At 40.4% G+C, this 26,124-nt stretch overlaps 1 protein-coding gene across 1 annotated transcript in view; it reads right to left on the reverse strand.

Annotated features, from left to right (window-relative positions):
* Positions 1–26,124, reverse strand: part of SP100 (SP100 nuclear antigen) — a 127,220-nt gene that overhangs the window by 35,356 nt on the left and 65,740 nt on the right. Inside the window, exons 18-22 of the mRNA XM_011976033.1 lie at positions 12,530–12,574; positions 8,547–8,621; positions 3,904–3,948; positions 2,746–2,850; positions 593–735 (exon numbers count right to left, since the gene is read on the reverse strand). Coding sequence (XP_011831423.1) covers positions 593–735; positions 2,746–2,850; positions 3,904–3,948; positions 8,547–8,621; positions 12,530–12,574 — 413 coding nt within the window. The remainder of the gene's footprint in view (positions 1–592; positions 736–2,745; positions 2,851–3,903; positions 3,949–8,546; positions 8,622–12,529; positions 12,575–26,124) is intronic.

A 26,124-nucleotide genomic window follows, 5' to 3' on the forward strand; every position in this document is an offset into this window, starting at 1 on the left:
AATTACCTTGTTCCCTGTAACTTTACATATCCTGTTTACATCGGGCTATAAAAAGCAAGCGCTCGCATTGTTCGAGGCCCTCCTGTATGCTGTGGAATGGAGGGACCAAGTTCGAACTTGTAGTAAAGATCCTTGCCGCTTGGCTTTGACTCTGGACTCTGGTGGTCTTCTTTGGGGAACAAACGGTCTGGGCATAACACTACATATATATGTATATATGTTAAATATATATGTTAAATATATGTGTGTGTGTGTATTTAACATTTACCTCCCCCCCAAATTTAAGACCTCTACTCCAACTTAAGTTACTTTCCTATGACCAAATTCCACAGTTTATTAGTGGCAGAGTCAAGGCCACAATTTACTGTCCAACCTTCAAAAGGGTAAGAAATAAAGTACTTAGAGGATTACGCTGTAATATAAGCCAGCCAATGTAATGTTCAGGTGAGAATGTTAGAAATAACGTATGCATTGAGACCTTGGAAGAGGAAGTCATGATGAATTTCTGGACACTGAGAAATTCTGCTAAAGCTTGGTGTTAGTGAAGCGTGACAGCTAAATCCTTGATTTCAGCCATTTGTCACTAGAATACCTCCATCAGGAACTTCAGGGTGTATCCACCGCAGCGTATACTTAGCTTCCAGTTTTTGGATGCTTCGCGGCCTCCTTCAATTTCGAATTCCCTGGGGGTGAACCGCCTTCCATCCTCACTCTGTATACACTTCTTTGAGATTCCTGTAAGACCAAGGCAAGGTGAGCTCCCCAACTGTGAAAACACCTGAACTTGGCCCCCGCCATGCTGGGGTCTGGAGCCTCCCACTTGGGCTCAGGATCGTAGCAGTAGAGTCTGAATTTTCCTGTCAGACATCAGGGGTGTCATACCCAGCCTGAAGGAACAGAGATGAAGGGGACTCTCTTTCGTGTGTGTACATTTCTTTGACCTTCATGCAATGAGAAGAAATATTACTACCCACATTTACCTTTTCAACGTATTTTGCTATATTCCAAAGGTCGGAGGTGGGTGCAAAGGATGGCCCTAAAGAATGAGCAGAATTCCTTCTCCTCCCTCCTCTGAGACCTGATATAGAGTCAGCTTGAATTTCAGAGGTGGATGAAGGCACAAAGCCCTCTGCCATGCTCTTGGGTCCCCAGGTGGCCCTGGGGAAGCTGTTACTACAGCCACGTCTGCCTTGTCTTGTACCATGTTGTTCAACCAGCAAATGACAATGATGTTTCACATTTTGAACTCATGGCTATTTTGTATTAAAAGTAATTATGGAAATGTTATATAGTGGGAGAAGTTAAATTACCCTTATGCAACATAGTCATGGGGCAAACATTTATATTTGTTGGTGCTCAAAGAACTATGTCGTGGGGAGGTGTCAGTCATGACAGATGAACATTAGTTCTGTAATTTAACAATTGTAACTTGCAAAGTATTTTATGTCTGTTATTTTATTTTTTCTCATAATAATACAGTGAGGCAAGTTATATTATTGTTCTGATTTTGTAGAGAAGGAAGTTCAAGGTTAGAGAGACCGAGCACCTGGCTGTACATGAATCAGACACTCTTGGTATAGCTGAAACTTGAATGCAGGTCTTCTGATTCTAAACCTTGTGATCTTATCATTTAGCAGCAGGCTGTACAGATGTTATGGGAAATGGGGCTGTGAAAGTTAGTGCTGAGATTCTCAGATGTGTATATTTTCCACCCAAGTATTAAGGTGCTTGCCCTTGTAGTGGGTGCTAGTTGGATGTCTTGTGGGCCTTTCACATAGGGGAAAGGGGAGATGGCCTCATAGGCTAATGTTTTATGAATTTTAAAAGTGTGAAAATGTCATTGTTGTGCAAAACAGAGTTAACAGAGTGGGCCTGAGACTTTCCTTAGAGGGCCTATATGCAAGGTTGCCCATTGTCTATATGCAAGCTGGGCCACTGGCATTTAGGAATTTGGATTTTAGGAGAGTTCTATCATTCGCAGAACTCACTGTGGGCTAAACTGTTTGTAATAAACAATATGGATAGACATATTGTTTATCCATAAAGATAAAGCCCTTTAAAGATAAATCCCTCTTATTTATGGTTATAAACAAATGCAATTTATTTATATTCTCTTACAAGAATAAATTTGAGATAGCCTATCCAAAGAGATCTTGTTGAAATGTTGTGTAATCCGGGAACCACCTATCCTAATGTATTATTTTCAGACATATGTAAATAAATTGCATTTATCTATAACCATAAACGAAGAAGAGGGCTCACTGTGCCTAAACTGTTTGCACAAATGATACGGTTTATGCTGAACACCCACTTTCCTTCTGGGAATCTGGAATTTTGGTATGTGCTAGGCAGAGGGTGCCTATGTGACTGGTAAAAACCCTGGACTCCTAAACTCAGGCTGGTTTCCCTGGTAGACAACATTTTACATGTGTTGTCACAGTTTGTTGCTGTAATAATTAAATGAGTCCCGCATGACTCCACGGGGAGAGGACTCCTGGAAGCTTGCTTTTGGTTGTCTCTGAACTTCACCCCAAGTGCCTTTTCCCTAGGGTATGTTTTGCATGCTTCACTCATAAACCCTAGTTGTAAATCTGATGATGTCCCAAGTCCTAGGAAAGTTCCTAGCAAATCATCAAGCCTGAGGCTGGTTTTGCAGACCCTCAAAGCAGGTGTCTACTCCTAAACAGTATGCTATCTGTGTGGATATTTTCCTGCTGAAAATCGTAGATGGACCAGTACACTCACCTTGTTTGAATTGCTCCTTATATAGAGTGCCCTTCACGTCACCACAGGTCACAGGAAGTGCAGGTTGTTTAAAATTAATATTTTCATCTCTGGGAATTCTTGGATCTGCAAGGAAGCATTTTTTTTTTTTCATTCCATCTTATTTTACAACTGTGCGTTGTTCCTCCCCACCTGTCTTGAGAGCTTTCTTTTATAATTTAAAATGTATTGGAGGGGTTTCCCCCATGATTCAGTTACATTTCAAAGTCTTTCTTTCATGGCACATTAGATAGCTGTAGATACTGTTGTCCTCCACTCCACCCTCTAAAATACTACACAACAGCCTGGCGTGTGGTAGGATCTTAACTTTCAACCTGGTTGGTCATATCCACCTATCACACAGTGATTTTCCTCCTGATGTTTTGAAGGGAGATTTCTACTCATATTATTGCTTTGACGTTATGTTAAAAAAAAAAACCCTCAAATTTTAGTTTCATCTCCCCCATTCCAGGCATTGACGGAGGGGATAGAGGGCAGGATGGCAGAGCGGCACCTAATGGGGCACCTGCTTTGCTTCACTTCCCTTTCACTTGAGCTTTCTCTGCTGCTAAAAGGGAAGCTTGGTGTAGAGGGTTCTAGAAGAAACTGCACATTGAGAGAGGAGGGATAAAGAGAGATTGACGAAGGGTTCAAATATACTGTTAGATAGAAGAAATAAAGCCTGGTGTTTTCAATAGATCAATAGGGTGATTATAATTAACATGAATTGATTATACATCTCAAAATAGCTAAAAGAGAATAATCTGAATGTTCCTGGCATCAAAAAAGGTAAATATTTAAAGTGATGGATATCCCAATAACTCTGATTTGATTATATGAAAGTATCAAATTATCACGCGTACCCCCAAGTATTTTTATCTATTATGTATTAATCAAGCAATCAATAAAAAAGAAAGTGCACATTGCTCGGGGAACCCTGCATGAGCACATGACTGGGGCACTGGGGATCTGGTTCCACTGAAGCAGGTATTGAGGGTATTAAAATGAACTTCTGGTCAACGTTAAGTCTCCAGTACTAGCTCCATATGCAAATTAAGAAAACTGACTTATTACTCACAGTACAGAATATTAAATATTAAATGTTTAATTATGAAAAACATATTGATCATTTCTTTTTACCTCTTTTTCTTCTTCTTTTCAAAGGTCTATTGTTGGTTTTTCTTCCTGAGAAAGTTGAAACACAACATAAATATTTCTTTGCGTTGCAAATAGTAGTGTTTTACAAAACCACCATTCAAATGCAACTTTTCAGGATCCTGTCTAGAACTTAAAGAAAAACATTAAATGCCTAGGTCAGGAGTTGGGAACTTTTTTTGTAAAGGGACGGATAGTAAGTAGTTAAGGTTTTTCAGTTCATAACCTCTGTTGTGACTACTCAGTTCTGTAGTTGTGTCATCAGTGCATCAAAGGATGCGACTGTGGCTGTGTTCCAGTACAACTTTATTTACGGTCAGCCGGATAGATTTGCCCTGTAGGTCGTAGCTTGCTGACCTCTGATCTAGACTTGATTACAACCATGATGCTTAACTGAGATGCATCCTATATTTCTCTATTAATATCTCCAAATCATTCCAAATAAATTTGAAACAGTATTTTACCTGCTTCCCAAGCAACAGGGGGAGAGCAAGAAAGAAGTTGAACATGTATTCAGTGCTTGTTGTAGGCCAGGAGCTATCCTTAGATCTTTGCCTCTATTAACCGACTTCATCTTTACAACAAAATCTATTAAATAGGCGCTAGTACTATCCTCACTTTACAGATGAGGAAACTGATGGTCAGAGATAAATATATAAATTAAAGTGTTGACAATTTTCTTTGGGAAAGAGTTAGAGATAAAAAGTAGCAACATGAGGTCTGTGTAGACTCTACCAGTCAAATATGTAAACTTGGAAGGTTTTGTACTGAAAATGGTGAGGAAAATGACCAAGGACTTAAAAACTAACCCAATGAAGGCTATTCAAGAGGAACTTGTAGAAATTAAGGCACAAGGCCTAAGAGTTGTATTATTAAAGATAGCACAAAGGATTGACTTAAAAGATATCTTGGGGCCAGGTGCGGTGGCTCACGCCTGTAATCCCAACACTTTGAGAGGCTGAGGTGGGTGGAGTTCTGAGGCTGAGTTCTGAGGCTGAGGTCAGGAGTTCAAGACTAGCCTGGCGAAACTGTCTCTACTAAAAATTAAAAAAAAAAAAAATAGCTGGGCATGGTGGTGTGTGCCTGTAATCCCAGCTACTCGGGAGGCTGAGGCAGGAGAATTGCTTGAACCCGGGAGGCAGAGATTGCAGTGAGCCAAGATCACGCCACTGTACTCCAGCCTGCGCGGCAGAGCGAGACTCCATCTCAAAAAAGAAACAAACCTTGGAAGCATGTATCTATGTGTTGATCGATGTGTCCAAACCAAGAGCCAGTCATTCCAGATGTATGTTTAGATCTGCATCGTTCTAACGTGTTTGCTGAAGTCAGGGATGCAGAGTGGATGCTCTTTCTTTCTAAAGGTCTGTGCCCATTATTCTGTGCCCATGGCTGGTATCATAGGGTGCTGATTTGGGTCCTGCAAGCCCCGGGAGAAAACCTCCTCCAGATACTCAATCATGCATGCTTCTTCCTTTGAGCAAATTATGACCAGATTAGGTTGGAAAGGCATCTTTCCTTCAATCTAGCATAAAGAAACCTTGGGATTGATGATACTGTATTTTCTGGGCCTCTGACATAACAATTACTTAGAGGTTTTTTTTTTTTTTTAAACTTCATCAAGATAAAAATGGTACCATCAGACATTTACTGATAATTCACATGCCAAGAGGAATCATATCCCGAGAAAAAGCACGCTTTACCGCACAAGATGTTGCCCTTAGGAAGTTTATTAAAATATTACAGAGACACATGGAGAGGAGAGATTACTAAACCTGCATAAAAGAATTATAAACTTGGCTATTGAACTAAAGGTGCCCCCCCTACTTTTTTTTTTTTTTTTGAGACCGAGTTTTGCCCTCTTGCTCTGTTCCTCAGGCTGGAGTGCAGTGGCACAGATCTCGGCTTGCTGCAACCTCCACCTCCTGGGTTCAAGTGATTTTTCCTTCCTCAACCTCCTGAGTAGCTGGGGATTATAGGTGTGCGCCACCACACCCAGCTAATTTTTGTATTTTTAGTAGAGATGGGGTTTTACCATGTTGCCCAGGCTGGTCTTAAATCCAGGCCTCAAGCAATCCACCTGCCTCAGCCTCCCAGAGTGCTGGGATTACAGGTGTGAGCCACCACACCCGGTCTGAACTAAAGGTTTAAAAGAAACATGTAAAATGTGGAAACATGGAGACCTCAAGGAAGTAGATGAAGCTTTCTTACCACTCCTTGCTTGTCTCTCAGAAAAATTTGCTCTAGATTGATCAGTTTCAAAGACCATGATTGTGCCAAGTGTGGTAGTTGATGCGGTTGCCACAGTAAAATGTCATCCACACAGGGGTGGCTCTGTGTGGGACTCTCCTGTCACACATGATGATCAAGTTGAAGGTGCACCCAGGAAAACCGGCCACTTCTAACTCTTCTCTCCTCCTTCCCCCAACTCTCCCTTCTCCCCACAGTTCCATCAAAAGACACTTGTTCTCTGTCTGCTTTCTTCTTTCCCATAAAGTGATCAAACTGGAGATCCAGCTCTGGCCATAATCTGGGTCTGTTCAGCCCTAGCCATTATTGGTCAATATATAGTCTCTTGCTCTCAGTTTATCTCTGTTTAAATCCTTCTTGGACTGCAGGGATTTCCTTTCAATCAAAACCTATTGAGGGCAAACAACTTCAGGGCAAAACACCAGAAGCTAATTGCACTGCTTCCCCGCTCTTGGTATGGAGACATCTGGGCTGAGGAGGAGATCACGTGTAATAAAGTGCTGCAGAACTGTGCTTTCCAGTGGTTCTTTGTGTGTTCGCTGGCTCCAGCACCTCACTACAATTGTATATCCAGGCAGTCAAATGCCTGGACACAGTAGGATTTAATGGTTCTTGGGTCTATCAGTTTTAATTCTACATTAACCATGTAAAATAATAATATGGTCAGAAAAAATTAAAAGCTATTTTAAAATATATATTTTTTTCACAACAGGGACTAATCATTTTTGGCAAAAGAGTATATCACCATGTTTAGGTGATTCTTTGGTTATCTCAGAGTATTAGCAGAAGCCTCAACATCCAAGAATGCCACAATAGGAGCCCAGTACTTCTATATTCTAAGGCAAGATGCCAGTCTATCTGCAAAGAACATGGTAGGGGATTGGGAGCCTGGTTCTGCCAGCATCAGCCTTTCCCACCTTCAGGCCTTATGAGAGAGGCCACATTTCTCTGGAGAGAATTGTCAGACACCTTCTCTCAAGCCAAATGAGAAGGTTTAAAGACGTCTAAGCAGGAGATGGACCTCTGTCCCTGGGAATGTCAGGGAATGAGAGACTCTCAGACTCACTGCTGAGAAGCGCAAAGGTGAAGGTCATGGCTAGTTGGGTCAAGGGTGCCAGAGGGCTGAGCTGGGAGCCAGCAGGGAAATAATGAAGAAGCACGATCCCCATGGTCTGCTGCAGACCTCGTGGATGGGAGCTGGACTGGGTGTTTTTAAGAGATACTCTCACTGAGGGAACAGCAGTGGATTGTGTATTTTCTAGAAGGACCATCCAGTGTCTTAATTCCCAAGCAGGTTGGCCACCACCAACTATGGAGAGGCAGTTGCATACACTGCTTCTGCCATTCTAGTGGGGGAATTCATAGCCAAAGGAAATATATATATATATACACACACACACATATATATATCACACACACACATATATATGTATATATGTATATAGAGAGAGTCTATATGAAGTTATGTGGCCAGAGAAAGAGTTTTAGGTGTCAAAACTCTTTTAGATGACAAATTTGTCTGTAAATTTGAGCAGGATAACAACAGGCAGTCTGGCAGGGGATGGTGTCTGTCTTCTCTGTTTGCCTCCTCCTTCATGCACCTTTCTCCTGGCTGAAGGAGCAGCTCAGCAGAGTTCCAGAATCATCTGCAAATTGCACAGGGAGGATGCTTTGCATTTCAGAGCCTCTATGTGGTAGAGGTGGGGACTGAAGAGCTGACTTAGTAGAAACAGGTGTAAAGGTCTTAAAATGAACTTGAGGATGCTGAGCTGCTGTTCCAACCCTTCCAGTCAGTGACACTGGGGAAGAGGCACAGTCTACGAGGGCTCTGTGCTGATGATGCAGGAGAGGGGGCTGTCTATGGTTTTTACTGAGTCCTGTAGGAGATCCACGGAATGAGAAGCCACATGAGAAGCTGGGATGGGCCTTGGAGGGCAGCCAGTCTAGCCTAACTGACCTAATTTCACTTTACAGGTAAGTAAACTGTAATTTACTTGGGGCAGACCCAAGTCCACGCAATTACCACATGCTGATAAGCAAGAGGAGGGACAGCTACATCACTTTCGAATTACACGGGTTTTGTCTGTTTTGTTTTTGTTTCTATGCCAACAACTATATCTGGCCTTGAAAGTTATCAGTTCAGCAGAGGAAGCACTGCAGGCAGCTCCTGGGCCCTGGGGTCAGGTTGCAGATTCATCACCTAGCTACTTGTTTGTGGTGTTATCATCTTTTTTTCCCTGACATATCTTGGAACTTGACTAAATCTGATATATTTCTCAACAGTAAGTACAGTGACATAAAGCAATTAGGAAAAAAATGTTTTTTACTAAGAGCATGAACATTTACACATTATTTATTTAAAATGTATTATTTTTTTTTACCTCTTGGTTGCCGTCTTTCCTTTGGGACTTTGTTATTCCGAGTTAAGTGTTTTCTATGTCTGTGTTTCTTTCTCCCTGAGAAAATAGGAAAATATAAATATGGATGGTGTAAAAAACTCACATTATATATAATAGTGCTTTCAAAAATTTTCTTTAGCTATAACTTTTCCAGAGCTTAACACACAAAGAAAAATATGTAACACATAGCCTTGCAATGACCAAGCCTTTGGTGGTTAACCTGGGTTCATCCTAGATTTTCTTTTCCTTACCGTGACATTAATCCAAATTCATTTGTCCCCCTACATTAATTTTAAAAAGAACTTAAGACAGTTTCATTTATATCCCAAAGAATACTGTAAGAATAATAACAATGATGAGGGCTAAGACTTGAGTGCTTATTATGTGCTAGACATGAACACAAGATATGTACATCTACTAATTCATTTATGAGATAGAGAGTTTTACTCCCCCTATTACCAATGAAGAAACTTCAGCATACAGATATTGCAAAATGAAGTGAAGCATTGCAGATTTCCTCTGGTTGTGAGGAAATCAATGGCAGCAATGCAAGAATTTGGATTGTCCCACTCATTTTGATGGTGAGACACCAGCCACCATCTTAGCCCTCAGTGAAGGCGTTGAGACTGAAAATACAGTGAAAATGACCAAAGACCTTATTCACATAGGTTTGGCCAAAAAATTAGGATCTAAGGAACTAACCAAGAGACTATTGCCCAAGGGGAATTTGTACAGAGATTCAAGTCCCAGAAAGCCTCATGGTTAGGACTAACAAAGGGTTGACTGAAACCCTATCTCAGGAGTATGCTGTTAGATTCAGCAGGTGATGGGGGTAGGTAGAAAGACAGTGAGGTATGTGCAGAAGCATCTCATGAGTGCCATGTTTAAAGGTGCTGATCTCTCAGGCAAGGCCATAAAGTTCCTCTCCTCTCCTCTCCTCTCCTCTCCTCTCCTCTCCTCCCCACCCCCCCTCCTCTCCTTCCCTTCATCCTTCCCTCCCTCCCTCTTTCCCTTCCCATGCTGTCTCCCTGTATTTTTCTTTCCTTTCTTTCTTTCTATGACCTGGCCACAATTTGAACTTGTCCAGCCGTAGATATCTTAGACAAACAAAGACTCTTTTTCTGTCCCTCTATGTCTTTGGTCCTGTTGTAGTCGCCTGTCATCAAAGTCCATTGAGGACAAACAAATTAGAGGTGTACAAGTAGTTTAGTTCAGTTTACTTGAGTTCTACTTACAAGGAGATTTGGAGCTTAAGATCTGCTAATACTATGGAGCTCTTGGGACTTCCTTTGTAATTATTCTATGCAAATTGTCTTGCTCAAATACCCCGCAGGAAGTAGTGTGGCAATTCTTGGATTTCCTATCCAAGTGCTAACAGTTAACACCATGTTCTTGCTATAGAAGTTGAGTAACGTGCTCCTGCCTCCTTAAGGCAACTGAGAAGACTACAACTTCAAGGTAACTGATCTTCACCTTCAGGAGTTTGAGGAAGGCAGAGACATTTATAGACTCAATCCTAGAATGTCGAGAGGGTCTGAAGAGTCATAATTCCTATAGGTCTCCCTGGGGAAAGGAGGAGCTCACTTAGTTCTTCTTGAGAGATATTCTGTCTAGGACAATCACTTGGGTGGATGAGTTGACCCCAGCAGGAGTGTCGTGTGGACCTCCCAGAGCTGGGAGACTGAGGGAATTGGTAAGCGGCCAGTTGAAGTTCCTGAATTAGGGGAACTTCAGTTGAGAGGTTCTCTCTAAGTTGAGTGTCTCTGAAGAACTCATAAATGAATATGGCTCATGCATCCACCAATATCTCGGAGACACAAAAATCTGTAAGGTTGGTGCAAAAGTAATTGCAGTTTTTGCTATTCCTTTTTTTTTTTTTTTTTTTTAAGGCAAAACCCACAATTACTTTTGCACCAAGCTATATAGTATGAGGGCCATTCCTGCTCCTGTCCACTTCTTTCTCCCCCTCCTCCTAGACCCAAATTAGTTGAAAGCAATAGACACTCAGTGGAGGTGGAGAGGAAGTGTGGATGAAAGGAAATGCTGACTTCACCCAGCTTCCCTACCACATGGTTTCCAGTTTTAATATTATATCAGCTCAGGCTTTTAAATATTAAATGAGATATTACTGCTAAAAGGGACTAGCATAGCTCTAGGGCTTACCTAAGACTTCATTCATGGGCAAGAAAATAACTATTTGAGAGAACAGGTTTGAAAAGTAAGTAGAAGGAATAAATGTGATTTCTGCTTAGACTTAACAAATCCAAGTATTTTAATAAAATAGTTAAGGTAGGGAGGCTTCCATAGAAACCAGTAAAAACATGAAGGAAGAAACATCTCAGACCTGGGTAAGTACAAACTAGAATATAACCAAGATGACAGATAGGTATAGAAATAAAAATGACAGAGATGCTGGAAATATTACATGTATATACTTACTTATAGTAGAGTTATATTTAAAGTTATATTTGAAAATAGTTATATCACATATAAACATATGTATACATGTGTATGAGTGACAGAAATAATTAGAAATCATGGGAAAAAATATATCCAAATACGCTTTAGCTCTAGAGGAAAAAGTGCTGCCATCTCTACAGTGCCATATCAACTTGCCAGAAATATTTTACAAGATGTAAAACAAAAAAAATAAGGTAGGCAAGAGAAACATAAGTAGAATGGGAGAGGGAAGGAAATAAAGGAGAGACAAAGAAGAGGAAGGAAAGGAGGAATGCAATAAACATAAAATCCACAAGATCTGATGAAGAGAATGGAGTGTCACATCTTTTTTATCTTCAAGTGCGCAGTGTGGCATATGCTCTGATTGAGTTTGGTTCACTGCCTGTAATCCCAGCATTTTGGGAGGCTGAGGCAGGTGGATTACCTGAGATCAGGAGTTCAAGACCAGTCTGGCCAACATGGCGAAACCCTGTCTTTACTAAAAATACAAAAATTAGCCTGTAATCCCAGCTACTTGGGAGGCTGAGGCAGGAGAATTGCTTGAACTTGGGAGGCGGAGGTTGCAGTGAGCTGAGATCGTAGCACTGTACTCCAGCCTGGGTGACAGAGGAACACTCCATCTCAAAAAAGAAAATAAATAAATAAATAAAATAAAATAACCCCGTGTTTCTCAGGCTTCAATCTGATGTGGCACCAGTACTCTGGCTTCCATGTAATTGATTCAAGTTATCTCTGTTCTGTCCCAGACTGTATTAGTTACAACACACCTTTCTAACACTTCCTCCTGTTGCCTCATTTCCTAATCAGGCCTGGCATGTCTCTGCCCACATAGCTCTGTCATGCCTCTCAGCTTCCGGCTCCTGTGCTTGCCAAAGAGTCTCAGGTGACAAAATGGCTGGATCTGAATCAACGGAGAGTCTGAGTTTTCCTCTTTATTTAAGGGAATCAGTGACTTTGGAGGCAAACATGAAGGGCAAGTAGGCATATTGCTATTTGTCACCCATAATCATTCCTTCTTCCATAAGAATAGACTTACAGCTGAACCAAAGACTGCCTGGCCAGCGTTACATTTCTCAGCCTCACTTTGCAGCTAGCTCTGGCCATGTAATCAAGTTTTGGCCAATGGAATGTTGGCAGAAGACTTCTGAGTCTTTCTATTAAAATAAACAAATGGCTGGTTCTTTTGTCAGTTTTTTTTTTTTTTTCTTTCCCACTGGTTGGGAGACAATGTCGACCAGATCAGCCCTTGTGGACCCACAGTTGGAAACTTCATGTCAAGGAAGGCAGACTGCCTACCACTTCTGGGCTCTCAGATTATTTGTTTTAAGCCACTGTATTTTGAGATCTGTTTGTTACAATGACTTAGCTGGTACTCTAAATAATCCATTGGGTCTGAAGCTACCATGGCCCATAGGAGATTTTGAGGCTGCAGCAAGGATGGGGTCTGGCAGGAAGAACAGGACCACAGCGAGTTCAAAGGAGTAAATCCCCACATTTCTTCTTACCTCTTTGGAGACCATTTACTTTAAGTATATGTTTTCTCTTTTTTCCTGCACACAGAAAAGAAAGAAAATAATCTTCTATAACTGTAAACAAAGATCTGCACACTTTTTATGTCAATAGTTTCCAAGTATTTAATTTTGTTTTCCTTCCACTTTTGTGGGGCTAAGTCCTCGGCTACCAACATCCCATCTTGGTTGTTGTCACAGAGAAACCAGTAACCACAAAGCAACCTGTTTTCACACAGTGTTAGTTATTTACACTATGCTTGTACATATCCATATGTGGTCTTATCATTCACAATAAAGAAAGATTTTAAAGTAGCTGAAATCAAGCAGGAGGTGACAGGAGCAGCAGAAGAGTACCAGGAGGGTCAAACAATAGTAGGTCTAAGAAATCACCAGTGATGGCCGGGCACAGTGGCTTGTGCCTGGAATCCCAGCACTTTGGGAGGCCAAGGTGGGTGGATCACTTGTAGGCCAGGAGTTTGAGACCAGCCTGACCAACATGGCAAAATCCTACCTCTACTAAAAATACAAAAATTAGCCTGGAGTGGTGCCATGCACCTGTAGCCCCAGCTACTTGGGAGGCTGAGGCAGGACAATTGCTTGAACTTGGAAGGAGGAGATTGCAGTGAACTGTGATCGTGCCACTGCACTTCAGTCTAGGCGTTAGAGTAAGACTCAGTCTCAATAAATAAATAAATAAATAAATAAAATAAAAAAAGAAAGAAATTACCAGTGAAGTACACTTCATGGAATTCAGAGGCATGCTTTGAATAGCTAAGGCTGTAATTGTGTTTATAACAGCCAGACCTTAAGAAATAAGTAGAAAAAAAAATCAGAGAAATGAAGACAAATTTAGAAGAAAAAGGAGATGAGGCATTTCAGAAATTAAAGTGAAGGACATCTATTACAGAAATACGAAAAGGAAACAAGAAATATTAAGAATGATTAAACAAATTAGAAATCAAGCTGGGCGCAGTGGCTCACCCCTGTAATCTTAGCACTTTGGGAGGCTGAGGCAGGTGGATCACCTGAGCTCAGGAGTTTGAGACCAACCTGGCCAACATGGCGAAACCCCGTCTCTCCTACAAATAAAAAAATTAGCTGGCATGGTGGCACATGCCTGTAGTCCCAGCTACTTGGGAGGCTGAGGCAGGAGAATCACTTGAACCTGGGAGGTGGATGTTGCAGTGATCTGAGATGACTCCATTGCACTCCAGCCTGGGTGACAGAGTGAGACACTGTTTCAAAAATAAAATAACATAAAATAAAAATTAGAGAGAAAATAATCAATGTAAGTGAACAAATTATTGGAGTTCCCAAAGCAGAAAATCAAAATAATAGAAGAAATACTTGATGAAAAAAGTTTGTGGAATTATAATATAAATTGAAATGTATATATCAAAAGTACCTATCTCTTCACCCTGTCACAGAGAAATTGACCCAAAATAGCCAACACCGAGATATATTTCCAACACATTTATTGGACTTTAAAGATAAAGAAATAATTGAATGGGCAGTGTAGGCAAAAAGTTATTTTCAAGGGAGACTTATTGGCCACAAAATTTTCCACAGCAGCTTTTAATGCCACAGGAAAGTGGAGAAAAACCTGTAAGATATTTCTAGAAATAAAGAATGAGCAAACTATTTTTCAGGTATAAATAACACAAACAAATTTGAACAGAAAAATTCTTGGAATGTAGTTTCTGAGTCCTCATTACTAGAAGCTGTACTTCAGCAAACTATGGTAGAGCTGAAAATTCTGGCAAAAGGACCAAAATAAAAGTGGGCAGTAGGGTGACAGATGACAATATGAAGTGCATACGCTCTGACAATATAGAAATAGTATAATAACAACAAATATGAAGAGGAGAAGGGTTAGGTGCAGTGGCTCATGCCTGTAATCCCAGCACTTTGGGAAGCATAGGTGGAAAGATCACTTGAAGCCAGAAGTTTGAGACCAGCTTGGGCAACCTAGCAAGACCTCGTCTCTACAAAAAATTTGAAAGAATTAGCAAGCTATGGTAGTGCACACCTGCAGTCCTAACTACTCAGGAGGCTGAGGTAAGAGGATCACTGGAGCCCAGGAGTTAGAGGTTGCAGCTAATATTGCACCACTGCCCTCTAGCATGGGTGACAGAGTGAGACCCTGTCTCAAACAAAACAAAACAAAACAAAAACAAACAAACAAAAAACAGGGAGGGGAGAGCAAAAATAGGCTGTAGAGCAAGTTCTTTGTTTATTTTAAAGGTAGGAGTCCAAAGGTATTGTGTTGACAAATCCAAGAGTGGATGTAAAGCAAGGTTAATGGCTGAAAGGTAAACATGGTAATGTCATGGCCTAAAATTGGGTGGGAGAGGAAAAAGACTGGACAATGGAATGGCACACAGGCTGATTTTATAAATCTTCTGGGCAGGAAACTAAAGGGTACTGTCTAAAATAGAGCACCAAAGGAATCATATAAAGGTAATCCTAAAAGTAATCACTAGAACAAAATGCAAACCTTCTTTAAATTGGAAGTATACACTCCTAACCACTGAGAAAATACGAAATGAGTGTGGGCTGCTTACCCATTCATTTATTTCAAGGGCAAGACTCAGAGGTGGCTCACATATCTTCTGCTCATATGCCATTGGCTAGAACCTAATGACATGGTCACAGTGAACTGTAAGGAAGGCTGAAAGTATAGTGATACGGTTTGGCTCTGTGTCTCCACCCAAATCTCATGTTGAATTGTAATCCCCAGGTGTTGGGGGCGGGCCCTGGTGGAAGGTGATTAGATCACAAGGGCAGATTTTCCCTTTGCTGATCTTATGATAGTGAGTTCTCACAAGATCTGGTGGTTTAAAAATGTGGCACTTCAGCAGCCAGCACTGGAACTCACAACTGCCTAAAATGCTAAGTTCCCTTGGCAGGGGAAGGGTGGCATCCATCTCTACAGCTCCAGGCCATGCTTTTCCTCAGCTGGAGCCAGGGAGACTGGACGGCTTGGTCCCAAGACATGTCCCCCAAAGCCCAACACACTGGCTGTGGCCTACTGCAGCCAGAGTGCCTCTTCAGGCCTGACCCTGACTCATCCTTCCTCACTGGATGGGGCTTCCCTGCAGGAACTCCAATAACTCCAGTCAGAGGCTCAGGGACAGAACCCAGATCTCCTTGGGCCTGAGCCCATAGAGAAAAGGCCACAGTCTCCATGAACCAGCAGACTTAGCCTTTCCTCCTGGTAGTTCTGAGGAATCCAGGCAGCCCAGACAACTTGGTTTCCCCCCAGCAAAGCACACCTCCTACACCAAGGGACAGTCATTGTGCTTCATTGAATAAAGCCTCCAAGAAATATGGGACTTTATAAAAAGACCAAACCTACGATTGATTGGAGTACCTGAAAGAGATGGGAAGAATGGAAACAAGCTGGAAAACATACTTCAGGATATTATCTAGGAGAACTTTCGCAACCTAGCAAGGCAGGCCAACATGCAAATTCAGGAAATACAGAGAACACCACCTAGATAATCCATGAGAAGGTCAATCCCAAGACACATGATCTTCAGATTCTCCAAGGTCCAAATGAAGGAAAGACCAGAGAGAAAGGCCAGGTCACCTACACAGGGAAGCCCATCAGACTAAACATTAGACCTCTCAACAGAAACTCTACAAGCCAGAAGAGATGGGGTGCCAATATTCAATATTCTTAAAGAAAAAAATTTTCAATACAGAATTTCATATCCAGCCAAACTAAACTCCATAAGTGAAGGAGAAATAAAATCCTTTTCAGACAAGCAAATGCTGAGGAATTTTGTTACTACTAGGCCTGCCTTGCAAGAGTTCCTGAAAGATGCGCTAAATAAAGAAAGAAAAAGCCAGTACCAGCCGCTGCAAAACACACTAAAATATAAAGACCAATGACACTATGAAAAAACTGCATCACCTAGTGTGCAAAATAACCAGATAGCATCTTGATGACAAGATCAAATTCATGCATAACAAACTAACCTTAAATGTAAATGGGCTAAATGCCCATAAAAGACACAGACTGGCAAATTGGATAAAGAGTCAAGACCAATTGGTGTGCTGTATTCAGGAGACCCATCTCACCTGCAAAGACATGCACAGGCTCAAAATAAGGGAATGGAGGAAAATTTACCAAGCAAATAGAAAGAAGAAAAAAAAAGCAGAGGTTGCAATCCTAGTCTCTGATAAAACAGACTTTAAACCAATAAAGATCAAAAAAGACAAAGAAAGGCATTACATAATGGTAAAGAGAAAAATTCAACAAGAAGAGCTAACTATTCTAAATATATATGCACCCAATACAGGAGCACCCAGATTCATAAAACAAGTCCTTAGACTCTCACATAATAATAGTGGGAGACTGTAACACCCCACTGTCAATATTAGATCAATGAGACAGAAAATTAAGGATATTCAGGACTTGAACTCAGTTGTGAATCAAGTGGACCTAATAGACATCTACAGAACTCTCCACCCCAAATCAACAGAATATATATTCTTTTCAGTGTCACATGGTACTTATTCTAAAATCGACCACATAATTGGAAGTAAAACACTCCTCAGCAAATGCAAAGAACTGAAATCATAACAGACTGTCTCTCAGACCACAGCACAATCAAATTAGAACTCAGGATTAAGAAACTCACTCAAAACCACTCAATCACATGAAAATTGAACAACCTGCTCCTCAATGACTCCTGGGTAAATAATGAAATTAAGGCAGAAATCAGGAAGTTCTTTGAAACTAATGAGAACAAAAAGACAATGTACCAAAATCTCTGGGACACAGCTAAAGCGATATTAAGAGGGAAATTTATAGCACTAAATGCCCACATCAGAAAGCTAGAAAGATCTAAAATCAATACCCTAATATCACAATTAAAAGAGCCAGAGAGACAAGAGCAAACTAATCCAAAAAACCAGGAGCTGGTTATTTGAAAAAATTACCAAAATAGATAGACTGCTAGATAGGCTAATAAAGAAGAAAAGAGAGAAGAATCAAATAGACACAATAAAAAATGGTAAAGGGGATATCACCACTGACCCCACAGAAGTACAAACTACCATCAGAGAATACTACAAACATCTCTACACAAATAAACTAGAAAATCTAGAAGAAATGAATAAATTCCTGGAAACATACACCCTCCCAAGACTAAACCAGGAAGAAATCGAATCCCTGAATAGACCAATAACAAGTTCTGAAATTGAGGCAGTAATTAACAGTCCACCAACCAAATAAAGCCCAGGACCAGACTGATTCACAGCTGAATTCTACCAGAGGTACAAAGAGTAGCTGGTACCTTTCCTTCTGAAACTATTCCAAACAACTGAAAATGAGTGTCTCCTCCCTAACTCATTTTATGAAGCCAGCATCATCCTGATACCAAAACCTGGCAGAGACACAATAAAAAAAGGAAACTTCCATCCAATATCCCTGATGAACATCAATGCAAGAATTCTCAGTAAAATACTGGCAAACTGAATCCAGCAGCACATTAAAAAACTTATCCATCATGATCAAGTTGGCTTCATCCCTGGGATGCAAGGCTGGTTCAACATATGTAGATCAATAAATGTAATCCATCACATAAACAGAACCAAAGAAAAACCACATGATTATCTCAATAGATGCAGAAAAGATCTTTGAAAAAATTCAACATCCCTTCCTGTTAAAAACTCTTGGCCAGGCATGGTGGCTCACACCTGTAATCCCAGCACTTTGGGAGGCCAAAGCAGGTGGATCGTGAGGTCAGGAGATTGAGACCATCCTGGCTAACACGGTGAAACACTGTCTCTACTAAAAATACAAAAAATGAGCCGGGCGTGGTGGCAGGCGCCTGTAGTCCCAGCTACTTGGGAGGCTGAGGCGGGAGAATGGTATGAACCCAGGAGGTGGAGCCTGCAGTGAGCCGAGATCATGCCACTGCACTCCAGCCTGGGCAACAGAGTGAGACTCCGTCTCAAACAACAACAACAAAAACCCAACCCAACAAACAAAAAAACTCTCAATACACTAGGTGTTGATGAGACATACCTCCAAATAATAAGAGCTATTTGTGACAAACCCACAGCCAATATCATACTGAATGGGCAAAAGCTGGAAGCATTCCCTTTGAAAACCGGCCCAGGACAAGGATGCCCTCTCTCATCACTCCTGTTTAACATAGTATTGGAAGTTCTGGCAAGAGAAAGAAATAAAGAGTATTCAAATAGGGAGAGAGGAAGTCAGATTGTCTATACTTGCAGATGACATGACTTTATATTCAGAAAACCCCATCATCTGAGCCTCAAAATTCCTTAAACTGATAAGGAATGTCAGCAAAATCTCAGGATACAAAATCAATGTGCAAAAATCACAAGCATTCTTTTACACCATCAATAGGCAAGCAGAGAGCCAAATCATGAATGAACTCCCATTTACAATCACTACAAAAAGAATAAAATACCTAGGAATACAGCTAACAAAGGATGTGAAGGACCTCTTCAAGGAGAACTACAAACCACTGCTCAAGGAAATAAAAGAGGACACAAACAAATGAAAAAACATTCCAACCTCATGGATAGGAAGAATCAATATAATGAAAATGACCATACTGCCCAAAGTAATTTATAGATTAAATGCCATTTCCATCAAACTACCATTGACATTCTTCACAGAATTAGAAAAGACTACTTTGAATTTCATATGGAATCAAGGAAGACCCCGTACAGCCAAGACAATCCTAAGCAAAAAGAACAAAACTGGAGGCATCACCCTAGCTGACTTCAAATTATACTACAGGGCTACAGTAACCAAAACACCAAGGTACTGGTACCAAAACAGACACATAGACCAATGGAACAGAACAGAGACCTCAGAAATAACACCACACATCTATAACCATCTGATCTTTGACAAACCTGACAAAGACAAGTAATGGGGAAGGGATCTCCTATTTAATAAATGATGCTGGGAAAACTGGCTAGCCATATGTAGAAAACTGAAACTGGACCCTTTCCTTATGCCTTATACAAAAATTAACTCAGGATGGATTAAAGACTTAAAATGTATAACCCAAAGTCATAAAAACCCTAGAAGAAAACATAGGCAAAACATTGAGGACACAGGCATGGACAAAGGCTTCAGGACAAAAACGCCCAAAGCAATTGCAACAAAAACCACAATTGACAAATGGGATCTAATTAAACTAAAGAGCTTCTGCACAGCAAAAGAAACGATCATCAGAACGAACAGGCAGTCTACAGAATGTGAGAAAATTTTTGCAATCTATCCATCTGACAAAGGTCTAATATCTAGAATTTACAAGGAACTTAAACCAATTTACAAGAAAAAAACAAACAACACCATCAAAAAGTGGGCAAAGGATATGAAAAGACATTTCTCAAAAGAAGACATTTATGTGGCCAACCAACATATGAAAATATGCTCAACATCACTGAACATTAGAGAAATGCAAATCAAAACCACAGTGAGTTACCATCTCACACCAGTCAGAATGGTAATTATTAAAAAGTCAAGAAACAACAGCTGCTGGTGAGGCTGTGAATAAATAGGAACACTTTTATACAGTTGGTGGGAATGTAAATTAGTTCAACCATTGTGGAAGACAGTATGGCGATTCCTCAAGGATCTGGAACCAGAAATACCATTTGACCTAGCAATCCCATTACTGGGTATATACCCAAAGGAATATAAATCATTCTACTATAAAGACACATGCACACGTATGTTTATTGCAGCACTATCCAATAGCATAGCCATGGATCCAAACCAGATGCCCATCAATGATAGACTGGATAAAGAAAATGTGGTACATATACACCATGGAATACTATGCAGCCATAAAAAGGAATGAGATCATGTGCTTTGCAGGGACATGGATGAAGCTGGAAGCAATCATCCTTAGCAAACTGATCAGGAACAGAAAACCAAACACTGTATGTTCTCACTCACAAGTGGGAGTTGAACAATGAGAACATATGGACACAGGGAGAGGAACACACTAGGGCCTGTTGTGGAGTGGGAGGTGAGGGGAGTGAACTCAGAGGACAGGTCAATACAGCAAACCGCCATGACACATGTATACCTATGTAACAAACCTGCACATTCCGCACATGTACCCCAGAACTTAAAAAACAAACAAACAAACAAACAAACAAACAACAAACAAAAACGCCTGTAATCCCAGCACTTTGGGAGGCTGAGCGGGCAGATCACGAGGTCAGGAGATTGAGACCATCTTGGCTAACACGGTGAAACCCTGTCTCTACTAAAACTACAAAAAATGACCCGGGCATGGTGGCGCACGCCTGTAGTCCCAGCTACTCAGGAGGCTGAGGCAGTAGAATGGCGTGAACCCGGGAGGCAGAGCTTGCAGTGAGCCGCGATAGTGCCACTGCACTCCAGCCTGTGACAGAGCGAGACTCCGTCTCAAAAAAAAACCACAAAAAACACAACCAACCAACAAACAAAAAAAACTGTGGCACTTCCCTTTAGCTCACCCTCTCGCCTGGGTTGCCATGGTAAGATGTGCTTGCTTCCCCTTCACCTTCTGCTGCAATTCTAAGTTTCCTGAGGCCTCCCAGCCGTGTGGAACTGTGAGTCAATTAAACCTCTTTATTAAAATAAATTACCCAGTCTCAGGTAGTTCTTTGTAAGAGTGTGAGAATAGACTAATACAGATAGTCTCAGCTAGGTAGCCACTAGTTAGTTGTAACCACTAGAAGAAAAGTGCAAATATTCCTTAGTATCGGAAGTACACACATGCACATAAAATGCATAGAAGACAGAATGCAGAGTGTTGACTTAAAAAAAATCCAAATCCCTAGAATATATAATATAAACCAATGTGACTAAAACAAAATCAAACCTCTTGGTTCTATCAATAAAAGTAAATGGGCTTAACTCACTTATTCAAAAAAGAAATTTTGAGAGATTTAACTACAAAGTAAAAACCAAGATTTTATCATGCATGAAAGACTCATTTAAAAACATATAAAACATTGAAAATAAATATATAGGCAAACATATATTCAGTATACATCAGTAAAAGAAGTCAGGGACCATGTAATTCAGACCAAAAAGTTTTAAGAAAGTAGAAATTATAGGAGATGCAATAAGAAATGGGTAGAAACACACTATTGATAGAAGACTTTATTTTTGCTTCTTTCAGCCCATAGGAGATCAGTGTAGAAAACAGAAAAGGGGCCGGGCGCGGTGGCTCAAGCCTGTAATCCCAGCACTTTGGGAGGCCGAGACGGGTGGATCACGAGGTCAGGAGATCGAGACCATCCTGGCTGACAACTAAAAAATACAAAAAATTAACCAGGCGAGGTGGCGGGCGCCTGTAGTCCCAGCTACTCGGGAGGCTGAGGCAGGAGAATGGCGTGAACCCGGGAGGCATAGCTTGCAGTGAGCTGAGATCCGGTCACTGCACTCCAGCCTGGGCGGCAGAGCCAGACTCCGTCTCAAAAAAAAAAAAAAAAAAAAAGAAAACAGAAAAGGATGGAAGACCCAAGTGATTTGTTTAGCAGGATCAATATGATTGATACATGTTGAACTCTGTAGCCAGAAAATAGAGTATACACATTTTCCCCACCCTCTCTTAAATAACTGTGTCAAAGAGGAAATACAAATCCAAATTGCAGGCTATTTAGCAAATAACAATAATAAAAAACCTTACCTACGAGAAGCTATGGAAGATTGTTAATACAGTGCCCAAAGGGAGGGGAAAAGTCTTAGCTGGGCATGCTAGCTCATGCCTGTCCTCCAGCTACTTGGGAGGCTAAGATGGGTGTATCATTTGAGGCCAGGAGTTCAAGACTAGCCTAGGCAACATAGTGATACTCCATCTCTAAAATAAAATAAAATAAAATAAAATAAAATAAAATAAAATAAAATAAAATAGTGAGACCTGATGCCACGTGCCTGTAACCCAGCTACTTGGGAGGTTGAAGCGGGAAGATCACTTAAGCTGAGGAGTTCAAGGCTGTAGTGAGCTATGATTACACCACTGCACTCCAGCCTGAGTGACAGACCAGGATCTCTATCTCTAAAAACAACCAAACCAAACCAATAAATAGCCTTAAATAATGAACCAGTGGGGGGAAAAAAGACGCCAGTTGAATTAAACATCTGCCTCAGAAAAGTTAGAACAAGTACAAAAAAGTAAAGCAGATTATATGATTATATACCTGGAAAACCCAAGAGAAGCAATTAAAAATATACTATCATAATAGGAAAAGTTAGTAAGTTTCAAAATTAAGATATACAAATGAGTAGCTTTCCTATATGGGAGTAAAAACCAGTTAAAAGATATAATGCAAGGGAAGACCTCATTTATAATAGCAGCAAAAGCACACTGCCACCAAAGCTCAGACTAAACATAAAGAAAGTCTGCATCACCCACCCACATGCAGGAAATAAATATAAAAGCTCCACTGAAGGCCCAGAGGACTCTTGAACAAATGGATCATCGTGGCGTGTTCTTGGAGAGGCAGTCTAGTATCATAAAGATGGGAGTTCTCCCTATGTTTATTTATAAATTCAACACAATCCCACTAAAAGTACCAATCGATTTTGAAAAAGTTGAGTAAAGCTAATTGACACACAATCTTCATTATTCACAGATTCCATATCTGCAAATTTGTCTATTCAAATTTATGTGAACCCTCAAATCAATACTCATGGCACTTCCCTGGTCATTGGCAGACATGCAGTGTGGCAAATTATTTGAGTCACCTATGCATGCTCTTAGCTGAGGTCAAACAAGGTGATGCTTTGCCTTCTTGTTTCAGCTTTCACACTGTAAACAAGAGTCCGTTTGTGATCTATTTAGTGCCACTTTTTTGTGTGTGTTTTTCTGCTTTTTGTTGGTAATTTCACGATATTAAGTGACACCCAAGTGTAATGCTAAAGTGTTGTCTAGTGTTCCTAAGTACAAGAAGGTTGTGATGTCGGAGAGAAAGTACATGTGTTAGATAAGCTTTGTTCAGGCATGAGTTATAGTGCTATTGGATATGAGTTCAATAGTAATGGATCAATGTGATATTACATAAGGTGCCTTTATACAGAAACATATATAAAACAAGGTTATGTATTGATCAGTTGATGAAAATATGACTAGAGGCTTCCAAAAACCTTATTCTGTATTTCTACTAGAAGCAATGGTCCAATATTTGCTAAGTCTGTGTTCATGGTGACTTTATAGAATAGAACTACCAGGAATAATGAGAATTGACTGTATATGTGTATATGAATACATACACACACATATCTGTATTTTCAGAATCTACCCACTTTTGAATGCCTCCACTGCTACCAACTTAGTCCAACTCACCGTCACCCTTCTGAGATCATTGCAACAGCCTCCTTACTCCTGTCCCATTCTTGCCCTCCTAAAGTCTATTATCCATGTAGAATCCAGAGCATGTCCTCAAAACATAATTCAGATTATACTCCCCAGCTCAAAACTCTCTGATGTCACCTCTTACTTAAGAATTCAAAGTCTTTGCCATGGCCTATAGCTTCTATATACCTCTGAGAAATCACTTTCCACCTAACCCCTCTCTACCTCTCCAGCCAGTGGCCTCCTTGCCATTCCCTAAAGGACCATGTATAGTTCTCTCTCAGGCCTTTGCAACTGAGGTTTTCTCTGCCTCAGCTCCATGGCTTAGTCCCTCATTGCATTTAGATTTTCAGTTACATGCAGCTTGTTAGCAAGGCTCTCCTTGAACACCCTACATAAAGTGGCACATTTCTGTCACTCTACAACTCCATTATTCTTTATTTTTCTTTATAACATTGTCACTATCTGAAATATTATGCACTTATTTGTGTATTGTCTGTATACCCTAAGTAGAATGTAAGCTTGATGAGATTTTTCTCACTTCTTTATCCCTATCGAGCAGCATTGGAAATAAGGATTTGCTGAATAAATGAATAAAGGGTCAAAAAAGGAAAGAACAAATAGTGAGATATCTCTATGTTCATGAATAGAAATGGTTTATATTTTAGAGACGTCAGTTCTCTCCACATTTATTCTATGCAATTTCAATAAAAATACAACAGGGTTTTCAAGGGTTGACAAAATGATATTAAAAGTTATAAGAATGATAAAATGGCTATAATAGCCAAGACAATTTTGAAAGAGAAAAATGTTGAGAGAACTTATCCTACCTGATATTAATATGTTATAAAATTATAGTACTTAGTAGAGTGTGATATATATTGATGCAGAATAGATAGGGCAATGGATACATATATATATATGTATATATGTTTCTGGGCTTTCTAGCATCAAGCTGTCATTTACATATATATTTGTATATGTGTAAATGGCAGCTTGATGCATGCTATGTGTGACATGCTATGTGTGACATTACACATCAGTGGAGAAGCTAGGACAATTGGTTATCCATGTTGGAAAAAATCAGACCCTTACATTATGCCACACTAAAAAAAATCAATTCCAAAAGAATTAAATATCCAAATGAGAAAAGAAATAAGAATGTCTCCACCTAATATTCCCAAAAGCAAATCTTGAGATAGGGTTATGTTTTCAGTAGGTTTATTTTGAAGTAATCACAAGGATTAGGAGTGAGGAACTAGGAAGAGGGAAAGGGTGAGAAGGGAAGCCAATTGGGCTGGTCACCAGTGTGGTCAACTGAGCCTCACTCTTATTGGGGACTCTCTGAAGAACTATAATGAATGATCCTCAGGCTGCCCATCTTAGGAATGGAAGCGAGAGTATTTATTCACTGGATCTGACTTTATTGGTCAAGATGTTCAATGAAGTAAGAAAAGTATGAAAATATCTTGGTAACCTGAGATTAGGCCAAGATTTCTTAAACAAGATTAGAAAACATAATTATAAATGATAATACAGACCAATTACACAAGGATAAAATATTCTGTACATCAAAAACTTACAATCAAGTGAAAAGACAGTTCAAAAGGTGATATCAAAGAAGCTGGGGGAGTTTTTAAGAAATGGAGATCAGATAAGGCCTCTCCATGGAGGAGACACTTGAACTGAAACATGAGTAAGAAGAAACCATCCCTACCAGGTAAAAGCATCTACGTAGAGTCAATATGAAGTGCAAGGGTTCTGAGGCTGAACACTACTTGGTTTATTCAAGGAAGGCCAGAGTAGCAAGTGATGGGGGAATCATAAAGGATGAGATTTAAGAGCTGATCGGGGCAGCCTGTGTAATGCTTCATAGGCATGGCAAGAAGTTTACTTTTTTTTTCTAGGTTCAACTGGAAAGTTTTCTAGGTTCAACTAGAAACCACTGAAAGGGTATAGGAGTTGGGTGGCCAGCTGTTGAATGGAGAATAGATTCTAGTGGGCAAGAATGAAAGCAGAGAGACCAGTTAGGAGGACTCTGCGGTATTCCACATGCAAGACAATAGGGCTTGGGCCGGGGCAGTGGCAGGGGAGATAAAGAATGGACAAATCTGATATATAGTCTTGGAACTTGATGATGGAGAGAGTGCGAGGGGTTAGGATAGGGGGAAATCAAGCACATCTTCTACATTTTTGGCTCAAACTTAGTAAATACAGTGCCATTTACTGAGATGA

The sequence above is a fragment of the Mandrillus leucophaeus genome, unplaced genomic scaffold, assembly GCF_000951045.1.
Source record: "Mandrillus leucophaeus isolate KB7577 unplaced genomic scaffold, Mleu.le_1.0 Scaffold1616, whole genome shotgun sequence".
In the NCBI taxonomy this organism is placed as follows: Eukaryota; Metazoa; Chordata; class Mammalia; order Primates; family Cercopithecidae; genus Mandrillus; species Mandrillus leucophaeus.